The sequence below is a fragment of the Sus scrofa genome, chromosome 14 (genome assembly GCF_054392235.1).
Source record: "Sus scrofa isolate SSC_HxYL_T2T_F1_AM1 chromosome 14, Sscrofa_HxYL_maternal_Yorkshire_Landrace_v2.0, whole genome shotgun sequence".
NCBI lineage: Eukaryota > Metazoa > Chordata > Mammalia > Artiodactyla > Suidae > Sus > Sus scrofa.
Genome location: NC_139396.1, coordinates 135,693,216 through 135,716,749, shown reverse-complemented (window position 1 = coordinate 135,716,749; position 23,534 = coordinate 135,693,216). Strand labels below are relative to the sequence as shown.

General features: G+C 41.3%; 1 protein-coding gene across 12 annotated transcripts in view; it reads left to right on the top strand.

Moving 5' to 3' along the window:
* The window catches only part of ARMH3 (armadillo like helical domain containing 3), a 195,404-nt gene that overhangs the window by 36,715 nt on the left and 135,155 nt on the right, over nucleotides 1–23,534 (top strand). For 10 of the 12 annotated variants that reach the window (XR_014826797.1, XR_014826798.1, XR_014826799.1 and 7 more), the window contains 6 exons: nucleotides 2,427–2,520; nucleotides 9,701–9,802; nucleotides 17,607–17,665; nucleotides 19,211–19,276; nucleotides 20,638–20,707; nucleotides 21,933–21,993. Coding sequence is in view for 6 of the 12 variants with exons in the window: in XM_021072731.2 (XP_020928390.1) it covers nucleotides 2,427–2,520; nucleotides 9,701–9,802; nucleotides 17,607–17,665; nucleotides 19,211–19,276; nucleotides 20,638–20,707; nucleotides 21,933–21,993 (452 nt within the window). In the remaining 6 variants the exon portion in view is untranslated. Of the gene's footprint in view, nucleotides 1–2,426; nucleotides 2,521–9,700; nucleotides 9,803–17,606; nucleotides 17,666–19,210; nucleotides 19,277–20,637; nucleotides 20,708–21,932; nucleotides 23,529–23,534 lie in introns of all 12 variants that reach the window. The other 2 variants (XR_014826801.1, XR_014826802.1) reach the window with 2 other exon arrangements.

Genomic DNA, 23,534 nt, shown 5'->3' with positions numbered 1-23,534 from the left:
GATTCTGTTAATCCAAATGAGTTGAGATTATTTCATTTTGTTCATTGGAAATCTCTTGGTATTATCTGCCCCTACGGATTTTTATAACAGGCTTTCTGTTTGCTAAACCTCTTTGGAATTACAACTAGAGATAAAGTAGGCCACGTCACTTATCTTATTATCTCACCCATTTCCAGAGAAGAAAAGTACAAAATATCCTGTGCTTTATGAGGCTAGCTGTTAACAACAACAACAACAAAAAAGGCCTACAAATATCGAAAGCAGGAAGTCATAGAATCCTCAGTGCCAGGTCACTTGCCTAAGGAATACCCTTAGTAGTTGGTACAGAAGGGACTAAAGCAGGCTGAGAACTCAAGTGCTGCCCATAAAAGCTGTCTTTAAAAATTGATAAAGTGTTTTTATTTTAAAGCCAGACTGTTTAAAATATGTATGAAAGTTTCTTTTAAAGCAAAGTTTTGCTTATGCTTTTTTTTTTCAAAGGGCAGATGTGTATGGGTCTACTGCATTTCAAAAACAAAAAAATAAGGTCTAAAAGCAGTGTGCTGGTTTGGATTCTGCCTAGGAGGCCCTTACCGTTTCTCATGACTAATGACATGAGACTTGATCCACTATTCTCATGATGTTCTTTGTCTGCTCTCCAAATTCTGTAACTGATTTTAAGGAAGAAGTGAGGAAGGTAAAATTTGGTAAAGCTGTTGGGGACGAGAAGGGAATAGCCACCACTCAGCTTAATTCACAAGAGCTGATGTGGCAGGGATGGCTAAGGAAGGTGAGGGAAAGAGGAGTCATCTGTTTTGGTCTCTAGTGGACGTCTTCCCCCATGTCTTTGCTTCCCCATCTCACATACTCTTTACTGTGGAATAAGAACTGCCCTCTGCATAGCTCTTTTTATAGTACTTGTTATCCCCTTGGCTCACTTGTGTCTATTAGTCAACTATGTGGTCATTAGAACAGTCTGTAGATATGTTTTAGGTTGCTCTGAAAAGAATAGTCCCTGCCCAGGTTCAGATAGGACTGCAAATGCCCCTTTTTTGTGGAATAATCCTGTGTATTTGTTTACCCTAGGTTTTTGTTTTCTGTTTTCTTAATGGCTGCACTTGTGGCATGTGGAAGTTCCTGGGCCAGGGATCGAATCTGAGCTGCAGCTGTGACAATGCTGGATCCTTTAACCCACTGTACCAGGCTGGGTTTGAACTTAAACCTCCACAGTGATCAACTACAACTGGATTCTTTTTTTTTTTTTTTTTTTTTTTGCTTTCTTAGGGCCACACCACCAGCATATAGAAGTTCCCAGGCTAGGAGTTCTTGTCATGGCTCAGTGGTTAACAAAACTGACTAGGAACCATGAGGTTGCGGGTTCCATTCCTGGCCTTGCTCAGTGGGTTAAGGATACAGCGTTGTCGTGAGCTGTGGTGTAGGTCACAGATGCGGCTTGGATCTGGCGTTGCTGTGGCTCTGACGTAGGCCGGCAGCTACAGCTCCGATTAGACCTCTAGCCTGGGAACCTTCACATGCTGCAGAAGCGGCCCTAGGAAAGGCAAAAAGACAAAAAAAAAAAAAAAGTTCCCAGGCTAGGGGTCCAATCAGAGCTACAGCTGCCGGCCCAGACCACAACCAAAGCAACGCGGAATCTGAGCCACATCTGCGACCTACACCACAGCTCACGGCAACACCGGATCCTTAACCCACCAAGTGAGTCCAGGAATTGAACCCACATCCTCATGGATACTAGTTGGATTCGTTACTGTTGAGCCACAATGGGAACTCCAGAGCTGCTTCTTTTTTTAATTTTTTTATTTTCCCACTGTACAGCAAGGAGATCAAGTTATCCTTACATGTATACATTACAATTACATTTTTTTTCCCCACCCTCTGTTCTGTTGCAACATGAGTATCTAGACAAAGTTCTCAATGCTATTCAGCAGGATCTCCTTGTAAATCTATTCTAAGTTGTGTCTGATAAGCCCAAGCTTCCAATCCCTCCCACTCCCTCCCCCTCCCATCAGACAGCCACAAGTCTTTTCTCCAAGTCCATGATTTTCTTTTCTGAGGAGATGTTCATTTGTGCTGGATATTAGATTCCAGTTATAAGTGATATCATATGGTATTTGTCTTTGTCTTTCTGGCTCATTTCACTCAGGATGAGATTCTCTAGTTCCATCCATGTTGCTGCAAATGGCATGATGTCATTCTTTTTTATGGCTGAGTAGTATTCCATTGTGTATATATACCACATCTTCCAGAGCTTCTTATTAGAGTTTAGCAAGCATCAGCTCTAGTCAGGTACTCATGGAACCAACTGTAGAAGTAGTCCCTCCTCAGTGAGCTTTCTGTCTGCTTTAAGCCAGGAATATCAGAAAGGATGAGCAGAAGATACCCAGAACTAGCTTTTTTCTTTTCTTACCTTTTTCTGTGTTTTCTTTCAGAGTCATCCAGAAATAGGCATGGTAACAACCCCTGTCAATCCTGCTCCTACAACACCAGTCACACCACTTGGGACCACACCGCCCTCCTCTGATGGTAAGTCTACCACCTCCTTTGTTTCTTGATTAATGTGATCTTGAATCTTTACAGGTAAGCATAGTTTTTTGTTTTTGAACAAGAAGCGCAGTTGTTAATTCTTTCACTGAAGAAATTATCTGAAGAACTGTCCTTCAGGACTCCTGAAGCTCTGAAGAAAACTTTGGGAAAGTTAGTCAAGTGCTTTTGTCTATATAAGAAGCTACATAACTCCAGCTTGTCCTCCTTGGAATGGTCGTAGAATCAACGGAATGCTAGATTTAAAAGGGACCTCAGAGGTCAGTGATGCCTCTCCTGCCAGACTCTCAGGGTGCTTGTGAAACTCACATGAGATATTTTATGAATATCTCACTGAAAGAAATGTAGCATAGTAATGTTATCTTATGTTATCATTTGACAAATGCGGAATTGAGGTCAGAGAAATAAGTGATTTGCCTAAGGTTAGTGAGAGTCAAGATTAAGAACCACAATATGAATCAGGGTGGGGACCATGCCTATTTTGTTTATCAAAATAGTGATTTGCCTAAGGTTAGTGAGAGTCAAGATTAAGAACCACAATATGGATCAGGGTGGGGACCATGCCTATTTTGTTAAATACACAGCCTTGTGCCCAGCACGGCCATTGGTTAGTAAATATTTGTTGAATAGATGAATGAGAAAGCACACCTGGGATTTGCTCACTGTTATGTTTCTGCCAGCCACACCCATGTAGAAAATGTCAAATGAATAATTGGGAGTTTTGTGGGTATTTAAGACTTCTCTCAGAGTTCCCGTAGTGGAACAGTGGTAACGAACCCGACTAGTATCCATGAGGATGTGGGTTTGATTGCTGGCCTTACTCAGTGGGTTATAGGTCTTGTGTTGCTGTGGCTGTGGTGTAGGCCAGCAGCTATAGGTTCAATCCAACCCCTAGCCTGGGAACCTTCATATGCCACAGGTGTGGCCCTAAAAAGACAACAATGAAAACAAAAAACAATAACAAAAAAACCTCCTTTATATATTTTATCGCTGAAATTTAAGAAAAGGGTAACAGAAAAGAAATTATGGGTTTTGCCCAGTAAACTTTGTGTCAACCTGAATTGGTTCTATTTTCAGCTGAATCTGTTTGATGGAATACCTTAACCAAAAAATAATCTTCATTAATCCTGGATGTTTTGTCTCAAATGTTGACCTCATTTTGGGTAAAGAAGTATAGGAAGTCTAACTTTGAAACTTTCTTTGTGCCTCCCTACGGTCTGTATGTAACATGATCTTCTTTGATCTGCTTTTTCTCCTTTAAAATTTCATGTAATACCTGTGGGAGTAGAATTTCAAGGTAGTATAAGTAGTACAAAAGCATGACTGAGAGGTGCCACTGATATTCAAGCCTATGGTAGCAAAATGGATCTGTTTAGAGTTGGAAGTCAAATTCCAAAATAGAGGTTTCCCCTGCTGTTTGAAAGCAGAGCTCTCCTATAAAACTTTCCAAAAAAACCCAAAATGGTGTAAACAATTACCTTAGGACACATCTTGCTAAGAGATGCCCAGAGAAAATCAAGGTAAAGCACAGATGCTCACCGACACAGTTCAAAGATATGGTGGCTTGATACTTAGATGCTTAGCTCCTGGGGAAGGAATTTGTTAGTGCCTCTCACTGCTTGGGATGCTTGCTGCCTCTATTACTACTTGCTGCAAAACAAATGCTGAATGCGGTTTTCAATTTTTGTCTTTTCTGGTGGGGAAGAAAGCTTCCCCACCACCTACCCCTAAACTGCTCTTTTTAAAATGATTTTTATTTTTTCCACCACACTGATTTACAGTGTTCTGTCAGTTTTCTACTGTACAAGCAAGGTGACCCAGTCACACATACATGTATACATTCTTTTTTCTCACATTATCATGCTCCATCATAAGTGACTAGATATAGTTCCCAGCGCTATACAGCAGGATCTCAGTTTGCTCCCTTAAACTCTTGTCTCTTGTTACATTCATTTGTAGTTGTTAGGAATTTCTTTCTTTTTTTTCTTTTTTTTTTGTCTTTTTTAGGGCCGCTTCCTGCGGTATATGGAGGTTCCCAGGCTAGGGGTCGAATCAGAGCTGTAGCCGCTGGCCTACACCACAGCCACAGCAACGCAGGATCTGAGTCGAGTCTGCAGCCTACACCACAGCTCACGGCAATGCCAGATCCTTAACCCACTGAGCAAGGCCAGGGATCGAACCCGCCACCTCATGGTTCCTGGTCGTATTTGTTAACCACTGAGCCATGACGGGAACTCCAGGAATTTCTTTTTTTACTTTTCTTTGCCTGAATTTGAGGGGAAAAAAGTTGTATGTGTATACTTTTTTTTTTTTCTTTTTAGGGCAGCCTCTGAGGCATATGGAGGTTCCCAGGCTAGGGGTCCAATTGGAGCTACACCTGCCGTGGGATCCGAGCCACATCTTTGACCTGCACCTCAATTCATGTCCACGCTGGATCCTTAACCCACTGAGCAGGGCCAGGGATCAAACCCGCCACCTCATGGTTCCTAGTCGAATTTGCTTCTGCTGCGCCATGATGGCAACTCCTGTACATGTATACTTTTTAATTTATTTTCAGCTATCTAGGTTTTATTGACAAATAAAATTGTGAGATATTTAAAGTATATATCATGGTGATTTGATATGCATATACACTGTGAAATAATTCCCTGCATATTTAATTAACAAATTCATTATTTCACATATTTATCTGTTTATTTTTATTTTTTGGAGGGCATGAGAGCATGTAAGTTCTACTGTCTTAACAAATTTCATTTATACAGCATAATGTTATCAATATAGTCTCCATATTTTACATTAAATCTTCAGACCTTGTTAATCATATAGCAGAAAGTTTATACCCTTTTACCAACCTCTCCCTATTTCCCACAACCCCCGGCAGCCACTTTTCTACACTTTGTTTCTATGAGCTTGACTTTTTTTTTTTTAAGATTCCATGTATAAATGATGCCATACAATATTTGTCTTTCTCTTTCTGACCTATTTCACTCAGCATAATGCCCTCAAGGTCCATCCATGTTGTTGTAAATGGCAGAATTTCCTCCTTGTGGCTGCATTTTATACATTTTCATATAAATTTTTTATATTTATATATACATAATTTTATATATATACAGATGACATCTTCTTTATCCATTTATCTGTTGATGGACACTTAGGCTATTTCCATATCTTGGCTACTGTGAATGATGCTGTAATGACATAGGGGTGAAGACATCTCTCTGATATCCTGTTTTTATTTCTTTTGGGTATATACCCAGAAGTAGGATTGCTGATGGTATGATAGTTCTGTTTTTAATTTTTTGAGGAACTTTCATACAGTTTTCCTTAGTGGTGACGCCAGTTTATACTCCCATCAACAGTGCACAAGAGTTCCTTTTCGCCACATCCCCACCGATACTGTTATCACTTGTCTTTTTTTTTTTTTTTTTTTTCTTCACTTTTTTATCTTTTTATGGCTGCACTCAAGGCATATGGAAGTTCCCAGGCCAGGGACTGAACCCAAGGCACAGCTGCAGCAATACCAGATCTCTAATGCATTGCGCCAGGCCAGGATCTAACCTGTACCTAAAATAAAATAAAATAAAAGATTGTGCTCCATTTTTTTTCTTTTTCTTTTTATGGCCACACCTGTAGCATATGGAAGTTCCCGGGCTAGGGACTGAATCAGAGCTACAGCTGCTGGCCTATGCCATAGCCACAGCAACCCAGGGTCCAAGCCATGTCTTTGACTTATGCCACAGTTTGTGGCCATGCCAGATCCTTATGTACTCCATTTATAGTTATTATAAAATGTAGGCTATATTCCCTGTGCTATACAATGTATCCTTGTAGCTTATTTTATACATAGTAGCATGTACCTCTTAATTTCCTTAGCTCCTCCCTGTTTCACCTTTTCCTCTTTCCTTCTTCCTTCCTTTCTTTCCTTCTTCCGTCCCTCCCTTCTTCCTTCCTTTCTCCATTCCCTCCTTCCTTCCTTTCTTTCTGACTATGCCTGTGGCATACACGTGCTCCTGGGTCAGGGATTGAATTCCTGCCACAGGAGTGATCCATGCCATAGCAGTGACAACCCTGGATCCTTAACCCACAGAGCCTTGGAACTCTTTGCCTTTTTCCTTTCTTTCTTTCTTTTTTTCCCTTTTTTAGGGCCACACCTGCGGCATATGGAGGTTCCCAGGCTAGGGGTCTAATCAGAGCTACAGCCGCTGGTCTGCATAGGCCACAGCCACAGCAACACCAGATCCAAGCCGCAATGCCAGATCCTTAACCCACTGAGTGAGGCCAGGGATCGAACCCATAACCTTGTGATTCCTAGTCAGATTCATTTTCACTGTGCGGTAACTCCTGCCTTTTTTCCTAAAAGTGAAAATCCTCTTTGGATTTCTCTCTGGTAGTGAAAGCAGATACTAATGTAGGTTTTTTATAAAAGCAAAATGGGGAGTTCCCGTCGTGGCGCAGTGGTTAACGAATCCGACTAAGAACCATGAGGTTGCGGGTTCGGTCCCTGCCCTTGCTCAGTGGGTTAACGATCCGGCGTTGCCGAGAGCTGTGGTGCAGGTTGCAGACGCGGCTCGGATCCCGCGTTGCTGTGGCTCTGGCGTGGGCCGGTGGCTACAGCTCTGATTGGACCCCTAGCCTGGGAACCTCCATATGCCCAGGGAGCGGCCCAAGAAATAGCAACAATAACAACAACAACAACAAAAAGACAAAAGACAAAAATAAATAAATAAATAAATAAAAGCAAAATGGCTTATATAAAATGAGTTTTTGAAAAGCGGGGCATACCTGTATCTTAACAACAGGAGGCTGCCTCCCTTAATGGGAAGGATTGCCTACCTGTCCCTGCTTATTCAGGTCACCAAATAATCCAGTGGAAATACTCTTCTTTCTCTTTAAGGATGAAGCCTGCCTGGTTACCATGGATATCAAAAGTGCTGTGTGTGTGTGTGTGTGTGTGTGTGTGTCTAAGTTCCATGTGATGTTGGGGTTTGGATGCTTCAGAGAACTGCCTTTCAAACTGTTCATTGTGAACACTTCTACCCACACACTGATTATGCAATGGCAGGATTTGTGCTTACTTACCTACAACCAGCGAGCTTTTTTTTCTCTAGTGGGAAGATGGAGTCAGCCCACTTTCAATTGACTATCTCCCTTGACAAAGGCTTCTGGGAAGAATTATGAATCCAAAGATCAAGGAGTTATTCAAGGAATCACTCTTCTTTAGGAAGGAGATTTTAGTTTGTGAGGGATTTTATTCTCTCTCTCCTATTTTTGTCCTTTTCCTTCTAATTCGTTTCCTCCCTGTAGGGGTCCTAAGTATTATAATCCTGTTTTTAAGTTTTGGTTTTTAATTGGTTTTTAATGTAACTGGTGCTCAGTAGCCTAGTTATATTTAAAGGTATGTCACTGGAGCCATTGTTTTAAAGGCCAGCAGTTTAGCTGTAACATTTGTTCTCAGTTCAGACTTGACATTTGACAGCTCAGTCTTGGCATGAGAAGATGTTCTGGTAAACTAAAAATACATATACTTCTATATTTCTCCATATTACATAAGACAGTTTTCTAGTTGTTACTGTGTTTGAGTGGGAAAAAAACCTCGTTTACCAGTTAGATGCCTCTTTGTGTTGGACAGAGGAATGATTATGGGCTCTGAGCTTCAGAATAGGCTGTAGTTTGAAGTGACAGTCTTAGGTCATTAACCCGTAACTTGAATCAAAACCTTTGAGTGTTTCAACATAGAAATGTATTTGTCTTTTATTAGTTCTTGGAGGCCGAACTGTGGGAAAATGGCCAAGGGTTGGGCATGCTAATTTCTTCTCATAGGGCTTTTTGCTGTGCTTGCTGTGTATTATGGACCTATAATATGCAAATGTTTTCCATTGTTAATAAATGTTCTCTGCATACATTGTAATAACTCCAGAGGGATTCATTATGGTTATGAATACATATTATAAATAAGGTCCCAAACTCAGCTGAATCTTCATAGGTGAAAATATAACAGAAAGCTGTAGATTCTCTAATCTGGTAGTGGGCCATCATGAGCCTGCTTTTGCTTATATATTATGTCTTTGTGTAAAAGCATTTAACAAGATGTCTAATTTCAAGTTTTAGAAACTTGGAAAGTCTATATTAAGGCTCTCCTGAGTGGGTCAGCCCTAGTCTGATCCCTTATTGTTCATCGGGACTGTGGCTTAGAGAGTGTAGCCGGGTAATTTCTCTTACAAATAGCAAGCAGCTAGGTATATAAAACTCAGTTCCTAGGCAATCCCAATCAGTAATGTTCACCTATTTTCAGTCTGGTATTCCTTTTCAGGTTTCCTTTCAGGGGAGAAAGGATTAAGAAGTAGATTTTTTTTTTGGCCGTGGCATGCAGCCATTTGATGTGTGATCCCAGTTCCCAGATCAGGGATTGAATCTGGGCCGAAGCAGTGAAAGCACTAACCACCTAGTCCTAACCACTAGACCACCGAGGAACTTCCAAGAAGTAAAATTTGAGTGTAGTTTTGCCTAAACTTTTTTCCCTTCCATCTTGAGTATTTCCAGCCTAAAGCCTTATTCTCAAAATTGAGCAAGATCTTTCCTTATTAGGAATGAATTGTCATTTATTTTAAGCAGTAGAGTCATCAAAGCAAGGCTCATTTATATTCAATATAGCTCTTTCCCTTAGGTACAAATTAAAGTGCTTTTAAGAAAAGCCTTGGAAGAAGGGCTGCTATGGTGCAGTGGTTTAAGGATCTGGTGTTGCTACATCTATGGCACAGGTCATGGTTGCCAAGGGGGTTTGATCCCTGGCCAGGAACTTCCACGTGCTGCACTTGTGGCCAAAAAAAAGAAGGGCCTTGAACCCTTTTGGATTGCTTGGGGCTAGAATGTGGAATCAAAAATACCCTTCTTAGGATGTTGGGAGAGAAGAACTCTTCCTGGAGACCAGCATTCTTAGATAGGAGAGAAGGCACTGGGCTTAATCTTGGGGATAGGAAGGGCTCTAGAGGAGGCTGCCTGGGAAGAATAGATAAAAGGTTTATGACACAATTCAGTTTTTCCTCTGTTGTGGAAAAGATTATTTTGTGATTTTCTTGCCTGCTGGCAAGCTGGCTATATAGACAGAAGTACTATGTGGAATATGTTATAACCTAAGTGCATTTCATCTGTTCTATTCCAGTTATAAGTTCCGTGGAACTCCCACTGGATGCAGATGTACAGACCAGTAATCTACTGATAACCTTCTTAAAGTATAGCTCAATTGTCATGCAGGACACCAAAGGTAAGCCATGATACTTTGGGGGCTCACGAAGCAGAAGGTGGCAGGTAGCTGCTTAGCTTGATCAAGGGGCATCATTAATGCTTTGAAGCTTTGATGAAACAAACCATTGGGTCTGCCTGTGCAAGGCGATGGTCCTGATTACTGGAAAACAGTGATTTCTTACTGTCAGATGGCAATTAGGTGGTGTTGGGAAAACTTGGAGCTGGAGGGGTGTGCTCCAGAATAGAACAGGGGAAAAAATTGATCTCTATAAAAACTTGCAAGTCTTCCTAGCATATTTTGGTAAGTAGATGCAACAAACTCTTGTGTGTGGGAAGTAGAGGGATTAGCATGTTTCAAGGAATTCCCTTTTGAGGACAAGAACTGAAAACATCAGCTCATGGTGAGAGTTAGGATTGTTGTACAGAGTGCAGTAGGAAGAGGTGAGATTCAGAGGGACTGCGTTCTTTAACACTTAAAAACAGAAGTGTTAGCACTCATCTCTGAATTGAAGAATAGAAGTGGGCGAGAAATAGGTATTAGAAAAGTTTGAGTTTATTCTGTCTGGTTTCCTGTTCTTCCTCTGCTTATGGGTTTTTTTTGTTTTTTGTTTTTTTTCTTTCTAGGGCTGTACCTGTGGCTTATGAAGTTCCCAGGCTAGGGGTCGAATTGGAGCTGCAGCTGCCAGCCTATGCCACAGCTACAGTAACTCGGGATCTGAGCGGCATCTGTGACCTACACCACAGCTCACGGCAATGCCGGATCCTTAACCCACTGAGTGAGGCCAGGAGTCTAACCTGCATCCTCACAGATCCTATTTGGGTTCGTTAACCACTGAGCCATAATGGGAACTCCCTGTCCTAGTTTTAAGATTCTCTGGGGAGTTCCCATTGTGGTGCAGTGGAAACGAATCCGGCTAGTATCTATGAGGACGCAGGTTTGATTCCTGGCCTCACTCAGTGGGTTAAGGATCTGGTGTTGCCAGGAGTTGTGGTGTAGGTCACAGATGCCGCTCAGATCCCGAGTTACTGTAGCTGTGGCATAGGCTGGCAGCTGCAGCTCCAATTCGACCCCTAGTCTGGGAACTTCCATATGCTGCAAGTGCAGCCCTAAAAGGCAAAAAAAAAAAAAAAAAAAAAAAAAAGATTCTCTGGAAATGAGCCTTTTATTTCATGGTAACACTGAGGTAGCATTTATCTCCTTTTTTTTTTTGGATGAGAAAACTCCATTGTAGAGAGAAACTGAAAGGATCATAACAGTGATCACTCATATACCTATTAACATTTGCCATATTTGGTTCATCTCTCAATTTCTGTGTGTTATTCTTATGACTGAATCATTTTAAAGTAAGTTGCAGATGTCATTCTACTTCACATCATAAGTATTTTGCCATGTTTCTCAAAATGAAAGATATTTTTTAGACATCTATCATTATAGCTAAGAAAATCAACAATAATTCTCTAATACCATATAATATAGTTCATATTTAGTTTTTTCCAATTGTCTCCAAAAATTATTATTATTATTTTTTTTTGTCTTCTTAGGGCTGCACCCTTAGCATATGGAGGTTCCCAGGCTAGGGGTTGAATTGGAGCTGCAGCTGTCAGCCTAAGCCACAGCAACACCAGATCTGAGCCATGTCTGAGACGTACTCACAGCTCACGGCAATGCTGGATCTTAACCCACTGAGCATGGCCAGGGATTGAATCTGAAACCTCATGGATCCTAATCGGATTGTTTCCTCTGTGTGACGATGGGAACTCCTATCCAGCATTTTTAATACTGATACTGAAGGCTGTTGCAGTTTCTTATTCTTCTGGCTAGTGCCTGATTATGAGACTGTTTCTTTGCCACAGGGCTGGTGTGCAGATTGTAGCTCTAGTGATCATCCAGACATCAGAGGAAATGAGAGTATTGCTCAAATGAGGGAGACTGGAGCTTTATTAAGAAAACAAAAAAATACCAATAATACCATAAAGGGGTGGTTAATGTCTCCTCCGCTTGCCACCTCGCTTGCCTGCTGCACATGAGAACATATGAGGGTGTGACTGTGCTGGAGAGGCTTCTCACACTTAATTATACACCTAATTTTTTTTTTTTTTTTTTTTTTTGTCTTTTAGGACTGCGCCTGCAGCATATGGAGGTTCCCAGGCTAGGGGTCTAATTGGAGCTGTAGCCGCCGGCCTAAGCCACAGCCACAGCAACTTGGGATCTAAGCCGTGTCTTTGACCTACACCATAGCTCACAGTGACGCCGGATCCTTAACCCACTGATTGAGGTCAGTGTTCGAACCTGCATCCTCATGGATCCTAGTTGGGTTTGCTAAGTGCTGAGCCATGACAGGAACTCCACATACACCTAATGTTTTAATGAACATTTTTATTAGTAATTTATTTTGTATCTACAGGTTGATCCAGTAGGCTTTTTCTATTTAGAAGAATTTTTTCCCCCTAATTACAAAAGTAATTGAAATCAGAGTTCGAATTGTGGATTAGCGGTTAATGAATCTGACTAGCATCCATGAGGACGCAGATTCAATCCCTGGCCTTGCTCAGTAGGTTAAGGATCTGGCATTGCTGTGAGCTGTGGTGTAGGTCGAAGACGTGACTCAGATTCTTCATTGCTGTGGCTGTGGCATAGGCTGGCAGCTACAGCTCCAATTTGACCCCTATCCTGGGAACCTCCATATGCCACAGGTATAGCCCTAAAAAAAAAAAAGCAAAAAAAAAAAAAAAAAGTAATTGAAATATTACTTGTTAAAATTTTACTTGTTAAAATAGCAATGATTAGCTTAGAAAATTGAAAGTTCTTTGGAATTAAGTTCTCCATAGTTAATCATTCTTTTTTTGGGAGGGCACCCCTGTGGCATGTGGAAGTTCTTGGGCCAGGAATTGAACTTGTACCTCAGCAATGACCTGAGCTATTGCAGTGACAACGCCATACCCTTAGCCCATTGGGCCATAAGAGAACTCCCCATAGTCAATCATTGCTAACAAGTGGTATATATTCTCCCTTTATAAGCCTTCCTTACAAGAATCTTTAAATCCTGTTTTAGGAATCAAAACTTCTCTCTGCTTAGTAGTTGAAATTTGAGTGCTTAAATTGTGGTCTGTGGATAAGCATCAGATTCCCACATAACAAAAAAACCAGTTCCATTGTAGAATCAAAACGCTAAAATACTATTGTGTTTGCATTTTACTTTCCATGAGGAGAGAATGCTTTGTGAGGTTTGAGATTCTCTTAGGCATAAAGTATACTTTAGAAGGCTTGAATTTGCCAAGTAGGCTAGACTGGTTTCTGGTCTGAGGGTTTTCAGGAATTCCAGAATAGAGCTGAAAGGCAAGAGCTGCATAAGAGAGTAAGACCAGGATTGGGGCTTTTGGAGTGAGAAAGAAACATTGGTAGATAGAGATAGCGAGCTAACAGTTAAGTATGGGAAATGAAGAATAAACAGAGTTAAAAGAAACCTGGGCAAGCAGAATCCAAACTGTTACACTCAGATCTACTGCATTAGCTTTTGGAGATCTCGGCAAATGTTTTTTTCTTCCATTTTGCCTTCTGAGTGTGCTCTTTTGAGAGACAGCTATATTCAGGGATAGGATAGATGCAGGTAGTCCATGTCACAAGTTCCTAATGTAGAGCAGTCTGCTGGGAGCTACAGAGATGATGAATCTCTCAGACTTGGCATGTGAGATCTGGCAGGCAAGGATAACAAGACTTTTGTGGGTCGGTATCTCCTGAGGCCATCACTTCTCATTTATGGAAATTGGTAACCTTTTCCTCTCTTTAGAAATATTGCAGCAGCCACAGAAAAAGAGAAACTGCATAAATGTGACCCTGAAAATGAACTTTTAGCTTTGCTTGGTATAACACAGTGAATTGAGGCCCTTGGAACTCACTTTTAGCTTTGATTATATAAGCGTCTTTGTCCTGGTCACTTTGCCATCCATAACATGGAAGGCAAATTTGAGGGCAGATTAATTGCAGTATGGGTGGTTTCAGGTTGTCTCTTTCATTTCAGGCTCAGTTAGGTCTTTGCCGACAGGTAGCCTAAATATGGCAAGGTATGGCAGCCTAAATGTGGTTAGGAATGATGAAGAGTTAATTTCAAAAATGGCTCCTATGTGGCTTCATTGGTCCATTTCTCTTTCTGTTGATTAGGACCCTGACCTGGCTAATAGATATCTCCTTTTGTTTTTAGGGACAATAGAAGCAACTTGCTTTTGGCTCTGCTCCTCCTTTCCCTCCAATAATCTCCCTTAATACTATCTCCTTCTTCTTTATTGTATATCTGTCATTTGATAGCTATAAAAGATTCTTTTGGGAGTTCCAGTTGTGGCTCAGTGGGTTATGAACCTGAGTAGTATCCATGAGGATGTAGCTTCAAGCCCTGGCTCTGCTCAGTAGGTTAAGTATTTGGTGGTGTCATGAGCTGTGGTGTAAGTCGCCGATGTGACTCAGATCCCACAAACACACAAAAAGATTCCTTTAATAGGGGGAGGGAGTGGGAGGGATCGGGAACTTGGGCTTGTCAGACACAACTTAGAATAGATTTACAAGGAGATCCTGCTGAATAGCATTGAGAACTTTGTCTAGATACTCATGTTGCAACAGAACAAAGGGTGGGGAAAAAAATGTAATTGTAATGTATACATGTAAGGATAACTTGATCCCCTTGCTGTACAGTGGGAAAAAAAGAAAAAGTAAAATAAAATCAATTATATTTGTAAATTAAAAAAAAAGATTCCTTTAATATACATGAGTATTAGGTTATAAAGTTTATAATAAGCATAATAAATAGGGTAAATTACAAAGTTAGTAATAAAATAAATATATGTAAACCTACCACTCAACTAAAGAAATTATTAATGCCCTTGGAGCTACCTGTGTGTCCCCTCCCAGGTATTCTTCTCTTGTCTATTCTCCAGAATTTTGTGTTTCTTATCCCCTTGATTTGGCTCTGCTTCAGAGCCTTTTTTCCCTGAGGTTATTCTACTTGGGTATTGTTACCCTAAGGGAGTATCTGTTCAACCTTTAAGATAAACATTAGGCAAAAATATTAAAAAATATGTATCTATGCATACATAGGCATAGTTGATTCACCAAAGTTTTAACAGTTGTGGTGTCTGGGTGGTTTGATTAAACTTTCCTTTTTTTGGATGGGGGAGGCTTTTTATTTTTTTATTTTTTGGTCTTTTTTTTTTTTTTTTTTTCCTTTTCTAGGGCCGATCCCATGGCATATGGAGGTTCCCAGGCTAGGGGTCTAATCAGAGCTGTAGCCGCCAGCCTACACCAGAGCCACAGCAATGCAGGATCTGAGCCACGTCTGCGACCTACACCACAGCTCATGGCAACACTGGATCCTAAATCCACTGAGCAAGGCCAGGGATCGAACCCTCAACCTCATGATTCCTAGTCGGATTTGTTAACCCCTGCGCCACAATGGGAACTTCAAGCGGCGGGCGGGGGGAGGCTTTTTAGGGCCATGCCCACAGCATATGGAAGTCCCATACTAGGGATTGAATCAGAACTGTAGCTGCCAGCCTACGCCACAGCCACAGCAATGTCATATCAGAGCCATGTCTACAACGTACACCACAGCTCATGGCAACGCTGGATCCTTAACCCACTGAGTGAGGCCAGGGATTGAACCTGAGTCCTCATGGTTACTAGTTGGATTCATTTCCACTGTGCCACAGTGGGAATGCCCTAAACTTTATTTTTATTGACCTTTTTGGTGCTTTTATGAATTAAAAAATATTTATAATGAAATTGCCTTTTTTGCATTAAGGAACAATTTTTATTTTTAATTTCATGGCTGCGCCTGTAGCATATGGAAGTTCCTAGGACAGGGATTAAATCTGAGCCACAGCTGCGACAATGCCAGATCCTTGAACTCACTGCGCTGGGCCAGAGATCCAAACTGTGCCTCTGCCTTGACCCGAGCCACTGCAATGGGATTCCCAACGTATTGTGCTAAAGTGGGAACTCCAGGAAAAATTTCTTTTTCTTCTTTTTCTTTTTGTCTTTTCTGCCTTTTTAGGGCCGCGCCGGCAGCACATGGAGGTTCCCAGGCCAGGGGTTGAATCGGAGCTGTAGCCGCTGGCCTACACCACAGCCACAGCAACATGGGATCTGAACCGCGTCTGCAACCTACACCACAGCTCATGGCAAGGCCGGATCCTTAACCCACTGAGCAAGGCCAGGGATCAAACCCGCAACCTCATGGTTCCCAGTCAGGTTTGTTTCTGCTGCACCACAATGGGAACTCCTCTTCTTTTTTTTAAGTGGGGAGATAGCTGTAGGCTTTTCTGTAGGAGTTGCTTTTGGTGAAGGGGAGAATAGTGCCAGAGAAACTCTGTGGCCAGGGATGGGTAGGAGAGTCTCTTCTGGCTGTCTAGGGCCTCAGATGTAAGCTACTAGAAATGTCAGATAGGGGATCATCATCATTACTCTTTACACTGCCTATCCTTTTTTTTTGTTGTTGCTGCTTTTCAGGGCCATACCTGTGGCACATGAAAGTTCCCAGGCTAGGGATCAAATTGGAGCTGCAGCTGCCAGTTTACGACACAGCCACAGCAATATGGGATCTGAGCTGTGTCAGGACCTACACCACAGCTTATGGCAAAGCCAGATCCTTAACCCACTGAGCGAGGCCAGGGGTAGAACCCACATCCTCATGGATACTAGGTGGTTTCTTAACCCACTGAGCCACAATGGGAATTTCTGCACTGCCTATCTTTGAGGAGAGGTGAATGTATTCTTTGGCCATATCCCTCATTATACCTTCTAATTGTCAGATTTTAGTTGATAGATTCCATATCTGAGCAAGTGACAGGTTAATGTCAAGATGAGTACTATTACCTAACTTCTGTAGCACTGCAATGTGTTAATAGATCTCTCCAGAATGGACTTTAGTCTGGATCTTGTCAAAGCTAATTTAAAACATCATAAGTTGTTTTTCTTATCCAAAATTTTCAGTTTTGGACATGCTGGTGTGACTTTTTTACCTCCATTTCACCCCCTCATCCACAAAGATCCTGGAAAATAAATAAATTTGATGGTTCTGATAATTTGCAGTGATGAAGTAGCTCTTTCTTGGTCATTTGTGTGGGCCTGGAGCCTTGTTATCGAGGTTGCCTCCTTTTTTAAAAATATGAGTGTGAGTTCTGGGAGACCGCAGACCTTTATTTAGGTCTGCTATATCTCTAGTGCCTAGTGCAGTGCCTGCCACATAATAGGTAATAAATATTTGTAGAGTGAATAACTTTGGCAGGAAGAAAAATTGTCAAGAGTTCCCAGCTTTCCTGGTCATAAGTAATGTTCACCATGCAGGGAGAAGCATGAGCTGGACCCTAATCTCCAGTTAATTTCGTTGTGATTCTACTGACAGTTAGCTATAAACAGCTATAAAACTTTTCTAGATTTTGTGGTAGGTAGGTAAAGATAGTGTTGCTTTTGGCTGGTGGATGGGGTGGGGTGGGAGAGAGAATGGACCTGACTATTCAGAAGCAAAGGGTTGATATGGAAACAGAGGGATGGTCCTGATTTGGGCCATGGTAGTAGGAACCATTGTAATAATTGGATGGTTTTCCGGAAGCTGGTTAGCTGTCTTTCAGACTACCAGAATATTTAGGAAAAAATCTGGGAGAATTCTTTTGCTTAGAAGGAAAGCAAGGATTACTCTAGTAGAACCTTCATTGTCATTCATGAGTTTTGTTGGGAGAGGTGTGAATGTTCTTTTTAATGATATATATCTTTGTTCTGTACAGAAACATGGTCTGGATGATTTAGAGAGAAGAGTTTATTTATTTATCTTTTTCAGATGAGCATCGGCTTCACAGTGGCAAACTCTGTCTGATTATCCTTACATGTATTGCAGAGGTAGGTCTCACCAGCCTTCTAGTATTAGGTCATCTCTTACAAAGTGCTCTCTCTCTCTCTGCCCTTCTCCCCAGTTCCTGTTTCCTAACTTTTAGGGTCCTAAAGCTTGGATGAGAAAATCTTCCCCTTTTTATTGTCTCCTTCACTAGAACGTTAAGCGCTAATAGCAGGTACTTTGTCTTCTTCACCAATACGTTCTCAATGGCACATAGTAGAGGCTCAGTTAGTATTTACTGCATGACTTAGTAATGAATTATGATATGATAACTGCTGTAATTGAGAACTGGCAGATTCTAGTTCTTAAGAGTTTGAAATAGAGACTTAGGCCTCTTTAGAAGAAGTAATCTTGCCCCTTTGAACTGTTCATGTTGAGTCTTGCATTTAGCAAAATGAAAAAAGGAGCTCAGGTTTCTGGAGGGAGAGGTAGAGAGAAAGACAGAGAGGGACATTTGAAACTGAGTAAAGTGGGCTGACTGCAGTTTGATGAAGAACAAGAACCCAAGGGGCAAAAAGAAGAGGTGCTTAGGCTTTGTAAGGAGTCACTTTTGTGAGATGAATTAGTCCTGAACTCATCCTAGGTCATGGTAGCAACACAGGTGTGGCAGAAATTTTGTCAATTTAGAGATGAATTTGTAGTTTCATTTCCTCCTTCACTTACTCCTTATTGTGGTCTTTTCTCTCCTAAGAAAAATATTTGAGGTGAGGTCCACTTGGAGTAGATATCTCTCTGTTCTTTTCGTTTTTATGTTCTTTGTGGAGAGATGACCTACTTTTCACCAGGTTAGGGGTAGCTGGTTAGAGAAGAGCTGCTCATTAGCAGTGGGCCTGGTGTTAATTGCTTTTCAAAAATCTTTCTAAGAAAATCTTTAAAGAAGTTGTTTTTCACAAATTGTAACAGTTTGTAGTAATTGGAATCTGTAGGCATGTCAGATCTTTAGAAAAGATGTTGGGAAAGGGCCAAGGGATGTACCGATTCGTGGTGAGAGGTTTTTGATTTTTCCAACAGTCTTCACCAAAGCCAGGGATAGACATGGTTTTGTCTACGGCCATGCTGCCTGTGTGAGCAGTTTTCTCTTGCTGTGCCAAACCCGCTCCCGGCAGAGTGCAGACCTTTCTTAGTAGTACATCCTCATGTGGAGCCTGCTCATTCATCCTGTAGTCCCTGTGAAAACCTTCAAGCTGTCACAAACAGAGCAGGCTCCTTGGGCAGATGGAAAGGAAGAGAGAGTAGGGAAACAGATTCCTCTCGGCATTTGCCTCAAGTGCCTGTGCCTTAATTTTTATTGTTTGTAATTTGCTTAGAGATTTTTGGCAAGTTAGAGACACACCAGGAAATTACACCTATGTAAAATCTCATGGTTTAAGTAGGGCTTGACAGAAAGACTTTAGGCTCATCCCGTTAGCTCTCTAACTGATCTTCTAAAGGAGTTAAGTCCCACAGATTCTTGGAATTTAAGACTCTAGATTATAGATGGATTATAAGCTGAGTTTCCTAAGTATGGCTCTCATTCCTTACTTTTTCACTATATTTTTATTTTTTATTAGGATCAGTATGCCAATGCATTTTTGCATGATGACAACATGAATTTTCGAGTAAACTTACATAGAATGGTAGGTGTGACTTTTGCTTCTTGTTTTTTCTTAGAATTTTTTTTTGTGTGTTGGCAGGATTGGGGAGGATGAAATTGATCCTACTAGAACAAATGTGGGTGGTAATCTGTGTTAAAGGGCTCTTGTTTAATTGGTGTTCAGAAGACTTATGCCTGTTGTTGAAATTTTTATGTGTGTCATGGAGGTGTTACTTACTCAAGAGAGGGTGGAAAGATCCACAACCATATACCTGTGGCAGTGATATTAGAATGTTTATCAGTAAAAACAAGGTGATGGGCCTAAGCTTTTTGTTTTCGAAATGTAGTATGATCTTGATTGGTTGATAATGGATACTGCTTTGATTTCTTCTTTTGAGATGTGGGGGAAATAGAGTGTGAAAGATCAGGAAATTTCCTAATACTTTGAGGTATGTTCAGAAATAACCCACTGAGGTTGATATTTAAAACTTTCTTTTTTTTGCAATTGCTTTTGCTGCCTCTGCACAGTCACCTTCTCCTCTTCGTTTTCTTTCTTCTTCTTCTTTTTTTTTTTTTTTTTTTTTTTTTTTTTTGTTGGGGCTGCATCCTCAGCATATGAAAGTCCCCCAAGCTAGCAGTCGAATTGGAGCTACAGCTGCCAGCTTGCACCATAGCCACAGCAATGCAGGTTCCGAGTCTCATCTGCCTTCTACACCACAGCTCATGGCAACGCTGGATCCTTAACTCACTGAGCGAGGCCAGGGATAGAACCTGCATCCTCATGGATACTAGTTGGGTTCCTTAACTGTTGAGCCACAACAAGAACTTCCTCCTCTTCTTTTTCTTAGTGATTTTATCAAAGAAAAATACTGCTCTATCTCTTTTGTTGTTAGTAATGTCACTTGTACAGATAAAGTCAAAAATAAAAGCTATAGCTGGAGTTCTCACTGTGGCGCAACAGGCAGCGTCTTGGGAGTGCTGGGATGCAGGTTCCATCCCACGCCCGGCACAGTGGGTTGAGGATCTGGCATTGCCGCAGCTGCGGATTAGGTCACAACTGCGGCTTGGATCTCATCCCTGGCCCTGGAGCTCCATATGCTGCAGAGTGGCCTAAGATGAAAAAAGAAAAAAAAAGTAAAAGCTATAGCTCTCCCATTATAATATGCTCCAGTGCCCTTTGGGGTTGTTGTCTTATTAAGAATTGTGTTTTTGTCACATGCCTGCATTGATAACTGAGAAGCATTTACATGTCCTCCCTGTCGCATCCTACCCCCACCACTAGGAAGAGAAAGAAAATGTAGCCTCTCTGTAGCAGTGATTTTATTTACATGAAAAAAACCATGACGGTGAGCCATTGGATGTTAATTCAGAGGTCTACTAATTTCATTTCTTTTTTGTGTGAAGCCTATGAGACACAGGAAGAAGGCAGCAGATAAGAACCTTCCCTGCCGTCCTTTAGTATGTGCAGTACTGGGTAAGTATCATCAAAATTGTCCTGTTTCTCAACTAATGACAGGTTTTGATGATTAAGATGAAAAATAGATACTGGTTGATGAGCTTCCTCAGAAAAGAGGTTACTAGTTATGTTTTTTCCCTGGCCTAAAAAGCCGTATTTCTTGTTGAGTTTGGTAGGGCAATCCCCAGTGAATGTAATACTCAGTTAAAGGGTGCTCTTGTTCAAAGAGACCGACCTTTCTAGGAGTTCCTATGTGGCTCAGCAGGTTAAGCCTCTGGCATTGTCATGCAACAGCTTGGGTCACTACTGTGGCAGGAGTTCTGTCCCTGATCAAGGGACTTCAACATGCTGCGAGTGTGGCCAAAAAAAAAAAAAAAAAAATCTTTCTAGGGAGACAGATGTCTTAGGTCTAAGCTTGATACATGATGTAAGTTTGTAAACTATCTTGCATCTGAGAAAGATTTCAAATTCTTCTCTCTCTTTATTGGTCCAAATTGATGTGTCAGTTGGCCAAGAGGCTTAAAGTTCAAGGTTCAGCTATACTAAACCTCCTCTGAGTAAAATAGGCTGAGATGAGGCTGACAGAGTTGACAGGTAGGGGGCTGTATCCTAGGTGTTTTGTCTGCTCAGAATTCTGCATTTTCCTCAGGGGAATGATCTGAACTCAGTCTCATTTCACTTGGATATTCAGCCCTACTTCCTAAATTTACTTGATTTTAGGAATAGTAATTAAGGCTTTATAATAAGCCTTATTGACTCAAAGCTCCACAGACCATTTTAGTCAATATTTGTCAAATGGAGTGTGATGGTGAGATGGTATAGACTGACATAGCTTTAGAGTTTGAATCTCTGGTTACCTGGACGTGATCCATAATTTTTTTCTCTGCTTGCCTCATCACTTGGTTCTCAGAATATGATTTCCCTCTGGCATTTTGCCGTAGTGCCATGATATGAAATATCTGTACAGTGAAATCTCCCTTGTATCTGAGTTTATTGGTAGGTCAAGGTATCCTTCCGGAAGTAGAAAGTGCACTCATTTTCTTGTTACCTTACAAGTGGCAGGTGGTGAAAAGTGTTGCAAAAGTGTCCTATCTAGAATAAATCTAAGTACATGTTAATAAAGATGTGGTTGGTGGAATCCATTCAGCCTGAGTGCAAGGTGTACAGAGGTTTTTTTTCTAAATCAAAGGCAAGCAGTAAATTTTGTTCTTATTGGTCTAATTTTTCTCCTTTTCCCATTTAGACTTGATGGTAGAGTTTATTGTAACACACATGATGAAGGAGTTTCCTATGGATCTCTATGTGTAAGTACCATGGTTCATTTAATGTGTGCAAATCTGTTTTGTAGAACCAAATGGTGGGAAGTTTATAGTCACAAAATATCTATGCGAAGACTCTAGGAAAAGCACATTTATGTGTGGAGAAGTGTTAGGGAGCACTTTATGGACTAGATTTAGACATTTTTTCAGAAAGGGGAAAAAGTGCAAACCACGGTTTGAATTTCGCACATATCTTCATTATCACTTTTAGGCCCACTGCATGAAGAACAGGACTGATGGGTTGAAACAGTGATCATAGGTGGCTCTTGTATCCAGAGATATGGAATACGAGCAGACCATTTAGTCATCTCTGGGCTGTGACATCAAAGTTGACAGCAGTAGTTAGAAGGTAGGGAAAGGCCAGAGATAGACCTTTTTGGTCCATTCTTAGCCTACATTGTACTAGCAGCCTGGTCAGAACTCTGCTGGCTCGGCAGCTTATGTATTTAGTGGCCTGGCTGGGGGATTACTGCCTCCAGAGGAGATCTGATTGTCACAGTTCTTTACAACCAGTATAATTGGAGAGTGAAAATCATCATTTTTTTTGTTTGTTTTTTCTTTTTTGGCTGCCCTGTGGCATGTGGAGTTCCCGGGCCAGGGATCAGATCCCTGCTGTGGTAATGCTGGATCCTTTAACCCACTGTGCCAGGCCGGGGATGGAACCTCTGTCCTGGTGCTGCAGAGATTCTGTCGATCCCATTGCGTCACAGCGGGAACGCCAAAAAATCATCATATTTTAATAAAGTTTAAGCCTTTAGGTTTTTCTCTCCTCTTTGCTACTTCAGCATTCTTATTGTTAACGCCTAAGAACAGCTGTTCACATTAGTGTGGTTTCAAATATATGTATTATCTTGATTCCTTAAAAAAGTCTGAATTCAGTCTGAAACAGAATTAGTACCTCCACTTTTTTGAGTGAGAGAATTTGGTGCACAGCAAGCTTAGTGTATCTCATTCCAATGATAGGCCAGGGATCTATGGAAGTATCAAAGATTTTTACTCTGAATAGAGTAGATCTCTAGCTTTTTAGACTGTTAGTAGACCACATATTCTTGGTTTCCTAGGTATGAAATAATGATTACTTTTAGGTAAGTAGGTTGCTGTTTGCATTTTTCCATATCTTTTGGGCTTTTAAAGTAAGCCTGATCCTTTATTTCAGTTCAAAGACCATGAAAAGCTGTTTTTATTTATTTATTTATTTATTCATTTTTTGTCTTTCTGCCATTTCTTGGGCCACTCCTGCGGCATATGGAGGTTCCCAGGCTAGGGGTCTAATCGGAGCTGTAGCCACCAGCCTATGCCAGAGCCACAGCAACGTGGGATCCGAGCCGTGTCTGCAACCTACGCCATAGCTCACGGCAACGCCAGATCCTTTAACCCACTGAGCAAGGGCAGGGACCGAACCTGCAACCTCATGGTTCCTAGTCGGATTCGTTAACCACTGCGCCACGACGGGAACTCCTATTTATTTATTTATTTTTGTCTTTTTGCCTTTTCTAGGGCTGCTCCCGTGGCATATGGAGGTTCCC